This window comes from Antrostomus carolinensis, unplaced genomic scaffold, assembly GCF_000700745.2.
Source record: "Antrostomus carolinensis isolate BGI_N321 unplaced genomic scaffold, ASM70074v2 scaffold15055, whole genome shotgun sequence".
Taxonomy (NCBI): Eukaryota; Metazoa; Chordata; class Aves; order Caprimulgiformes; family Caprimulgidae; genus Antrostomus; species Antrostomus carolinensis.
Genome location: NW_010318542.1, coordinates 5,087 through 10,112, shown reverse-complemented (window position 1 = coordinate 10,112; position 5,026 = coordinate 5,087). Strand labels below are relative to the sequence as shown.

The 5,026-nt window shown below is 37.4% G+C and overlaps 1 protein-coding gene across 1 annotated transcript; it reads right to left on the bottom strand.

Annotated features, from left to right (window-relative positions):
• Nucleotides 1-3,445: 3,445 nt before the first annotated feature.
• On the bottom strand, nucleotides 3,446-4,214 carry LOC104525714 (coiled-coil domain-containing protein 169-like; the record flags this gene model as incomplete). Its single annotated transcript, XM_010168943.2, has 3 exons — nucleotides 3,446-3,486; nucleotides 3,580-3,690; nucleotides 4,132-4,214. Coding segments are annotated over 3 exons (235 nt in total), but the record flags the coding sequence as incomplete, so codon positions are not given.
• Nucleotides 4,215-5,026: the final 812 nt, after the last annotated feature.

Genomic DNA, 5,026 nt, shown 5'->3' with positions numbered 1-5,026 from the left:
TCTCTAAATGGAATGAATTACTCTACGGACATGTTTTTTCTCCTTGTATTGACTATGGTAAGACCTTAAATGACTAGCTGAGGGAGACAAATCTCCTTAGTATCTGAGATATCTTCTCTATTAAATACAAATAAAATTGCTCAGGAAGTTAAGAATTATTAGAGGTCCTTGTAATTATTCTAACTGCATTATGCTACCTTCCTTGGGAACACAGGTTAAAAAGACTTGCAAATCCTATTTAATTTTCTAAATATGTTCCTCAAAACAAAATCTACTGTTGCCATATTCTAGAAATTGTATGGTCTTTTGGAAGAATAATTTTGCTGCCTTTCCACAGAGCTTCAAATGCAACTGCAAGTTGAAAGCTGAATATCATAGTGTACTTTTCATTTAACACACACACAATTTTATATATGCCCACTCTCAGCATTTTTACTCTGAGCAATTGTAGATTGATGACTGGCTGCAAAGCTCTTTTTGTTTTTCCACACCCACTCACCACATCTGCTCTTTATTCTCATCTGTGGAGAAGCTAAATATTCCCCCTCCCCTACTCCCTTGAACAATTCTCATCTGTGGAGAAGCTAAATATTCCCCTACTCCCTTGAACGGCTCTCAAAAACATAAAAAGGATTTGGATAAACCTATATGCTTAAACATCATAAAATGATCTGTGTATTTTTCCTACTAATGTTTTATCTCCCAGAATTTAAAAGGAGAAAAAAAAAAAAAAAAAAAAAAAAGCAGCTCTGCATTCTCCAAGAGTATCTGTAAATATACACTGGCATTTCTTACAGCTTCAGTGAAAGAAAAAAACAACAAAAAACCCCCCCAAAAAACAGCAAAGCCCACAAAATACATCTATTTTCTTCCCTTCTTTCCATCTCCTGAAAAAACAAGGGGAAATTAAACATTTCACTAAATCCCTAAGCACTCTTTTTTCCCCTCTGGCTGGCAAACAGAAGAATGTATTCACTCTAAGCTGGAAAGCTGAAGGAATGACTTAAAACTGCAGAAGAAAAACCTACAGCACAGCACATGGGCTCCAGACTTCCCTGGGTATCACTGAGTAAGTCTAGGGCTCTTCAAACTGTCTTCTAGACTCCATCTAGCAGAATGAATCTTTCAGTTGTGCTGTCATTCTTTCCTTTGTGGGAAGGAAATCAAACCCCTCAGAAACACAGCTCATAGGTGAGGAGGCAAGGCAGTATTTAGTAGGGATTAGAAATGTACTGGATTGGTGCAGCACAGCTGCTGGTAAAGGAGATTATCTCACTGGTAATGACTCTTTGAGTGCTTGGCAAGGTGTAAGTGGATTGGTTAAGAGAGCACTAGCAATTGGATGGAAAGAAACACTTCTGATACTCTAAGCATACATGCCAATCTGTGCCTTACAGGCTGACAGGAATAACGTCGTCTGAAGCAGACTCTACTGTAAATTTTACAGATCAATGTTCTGTTTTCAAAGCTTTTCTTCAAATATAATCCCAGTTGTATTTTCAAATCAGCTCCATGAAACAGGAAAGTGAGATGAGAAACATTTTGTTCCTTTTAATTAACTGCTTAAAAAAAAATATCCTGCCAACCTAGAACACATCATAGTCTCTAGGACAGTACTAAAACAGAAAAGAATATTCACTATCTGAAAGCCATGGATCAGATCAGAAAGAGCAGTTAATTTTTCACACTGTTTACAACAGATAATCATTCCCACTAATAGGCCATGCAGCCTCATCTAGGCTCAGTAAACTCCCATTAATCTTCAGAATCTGAAGCACAAAAAAGTCAGATGGAAAACACTTCTGTAAGCATAAGCAAGTGGAATAAAAATCATGAGAGCCCTGCCTCATAATATTAATTCTTCCTGCTTGTGTTACAAGGCATTATCACATCTTCATCTGCCCTTCTTATTTCTAAAAGCGGGTAAGAAGCACAAAAGGTCTCAAAGCAAAAGTTTCAGCATGTGAGAGACTAAGGAAAAAGCAGTCCTGAATCTACAATTGTTTTCACTTCATTTACTACCCTAGAAGACAAAATGGCCAAAATATTTGCTGATTTTTTTCTTGACATTTTCTCCTCAGGATCACAGAAGAGGGTTTGATGCTTTGTTGAAATACAGGTCATGAAATAGAAGCATATTAAGAAATAAACTTTTAAAAATGAAAACAGGTACTTTCGATGTTGGAAAAGTGGTGTATTCACTGTATAGTGAGGAAATTTTCTGTAACTATATTATGCAAAATGTCACTGCAACTATTCTTCTGTTATCACAGTTGATAGAAAACTGGAAGCAGTGACTGATAGACCAGAGGATTGTGTTGTCACTCAGCGGGGCCTCAACAGGCTGGAGAAATGGGCAGAGAGGAATCACATGAAGTTCAACAGGGGAAAATGCCAAGTCCTACCCCTGGGGAGAAATAACCCCAGGCAGCAGGATATGCTGAGGGCTGACTATCTGGGAAGCAGCTTGGCAGAGAACAACCTTGGGATCCTGGTGGACAACAAGATGACCATGAGCCAGCAATGCACTCTAGGTGCAAAGAAGGCCAATGGCTGCTGGGGCTCCATTAGGAAGAAGGTTGCCAGCAGGTCGAGGGAGGTGATCCATGCCTTCTCTTTAGTACTGGTGAGACATACCCAGAGCGCTGGATCCAGTTCCGGGCTCCCCAGCACAAGAAAGATACGGATTTACTGGACTAAGTCCAGCACAGGGCTACAAAGATGATCAAGGGACTGCAGCATCTGACAGATGAGGAGAGGCTGAGAGAGCTGGGACTGTTCAGCCTGGAGAAGAGAAGGCCCAAGGGGATCTCAGCAATGTGTATAAATACATGATGGGCAGAAATGAAGAAGAGGGAGCCAGGCTTTTCTCAGCGGTGTCCACTGACAGGATGAGAGTCAAGGGGCACAAAATAAACACATGAAACTCCATCTGATCACAAGAAAGCACTTTTTTTGCTGGAAGAGTGGTCAAACACCAGAACACATTGCAAGAGTCTCCATCTGTGGAGATATTAAAAACTCAACTGGACATGATGCAGCTGGTCCTGCTTGAGTACTAGGGTTGGACTAGAAGATGTCAAAGGGGGTCCTTCCAACCTAAATGATTCCATGATTTTGTGATCAAGGTTTAACATTTTTCCATTTATTCATGGAACTAGTCCAGCTACTCCATCTCATACACCTTACTGCAGGTCCAATCACACAACCTTCAGTCAGTCAAAAATTTCACTACATGATTCTTCCTCACATTCAGTTCTTATGTACCTTCTATTTAATGACTTTTCTCTATACTTTATAAATTAATATGCAGCTGCATATCTGAAACAATAAGAAAGTAAGCATGACTGCTTGTTTTGGTTTCTAGAATAGGCTGCTATTTTTTGTCATGGAAAAACAAAGATTATGCAAATTCTTCAATTACACTGCATGTCATAGTACTCACCAGAGGCATTTGATCAAAGGTGCGAACAATGGACAATTTATCTGCAAATAAGCAGAAAATTAAACCCATTGATGTAATTTCAACATATAATCATGAATTCTTTTTGAAAAACAGTTATGGATACTCATTTCTACCTGCTGGATTCCCACGAATAAGCTCCATCTTCTCTTGAAGAATATTAATTTGCCTTTCCAGCTGTTTGTTCAATTCTACTTGTGTCTCATATCTGGTTTTCCATTCATTACCTTAACAAGAAATACAGGGTTATTGTTTCCCAGATTATTTTGTGCCATTGCAAGTAAAAGTTAGCATTTTTTCAAACTTGTTCCCACTTTTTCTGGAGACTGAGAAAGACTCCAGTTAGTAACCCTCATAATGAAGATTTCTGCATACAAAAGAGCTTGAAAATAAAATTCAAGGGAATTTTTCACTGGGTTTACTGTGGCCAGAATATTAACCAACTCTATGAATTGATGCTATTCATACTTTAATTAATAATCAAAGCTAACATGCAGCATGTAGTATTGCTTAATTTCACACTTGCAACTTCACATCTGTAATAGTAATGTTTGAATAGGGAAAACTTAAATTTCTATATGAAAATTTGTATCTCTGTAGGGCCCACCCAAAATAATTAATTTTCTGTTTCCTAATCAATTAGCAAGATTTTGTTGCAACACACTTACCTTCATCTTCAACACTGTTAAGTCTTTTTTCCAGTTCTGTTACTGTGTTTCTCAGTTCAAATATTGAGATTTCAAGCATTTGCCTGTAATATTTATAAAAGTCAATATATTGGCTATTACATTAATCTTATTATTAAAACTGAAAGGAATAAATTGAATATATTTTCAGATTAAGCATGTATTGATCTTTCCTATGTAATTACATCATCTTGCCCATGGTTTTTTACATATTTTTCTCTATGGATACTACAGTGCCTTAAAAGAATAGAAGCATTTCTACTTTGTGAATAAAATTACTTCTAGAAAAAAACAAGACAGGCATCTCCTAAAATTTAATAGCTGTCTAGCAGATCATCAGAATTAAACAAATGTAGAGAAGACACTGGTCTTAATTTTTCATCTAAAGGAAGATGCCCAAGAAATATCTTTTTGAAACAAGAATATGCCCGAGACATGTGTTATTTGAAATTCTGAATTCTTCATTTTGACTCACTACTCAATAATTAACAGTAATTTAATAAATTGTACCCGTAACAAAAACAATCAAAGCATAGCAGGTATTCTGACTATCAGAAAGGAAAGCCAGTGATTAAAATGAGTATTACAAAAAGATACAGGAGCTAAAGCCACTGTTTTTTTCAGTTACTTAAAACTTAAATCTTGCAGGAAAAAATATTTTTGCCCATTGATTACTTGTGTATATTAACTGGGCAGCCAGACAGCTGACAAGTACCATGGAAACTGGGTTCTTTCTGCCTTGGAAAGTATGACCAGAAGCAGAAGGTAGCAGAGGACTGACTCTAATGAAAGCACAACCCACCTGCATGCATCAGACAATGTGATGAAGGACCCTCATCCTTGTAAGTGGTGAGATGGTAGTTTAGTGAGCTACAAT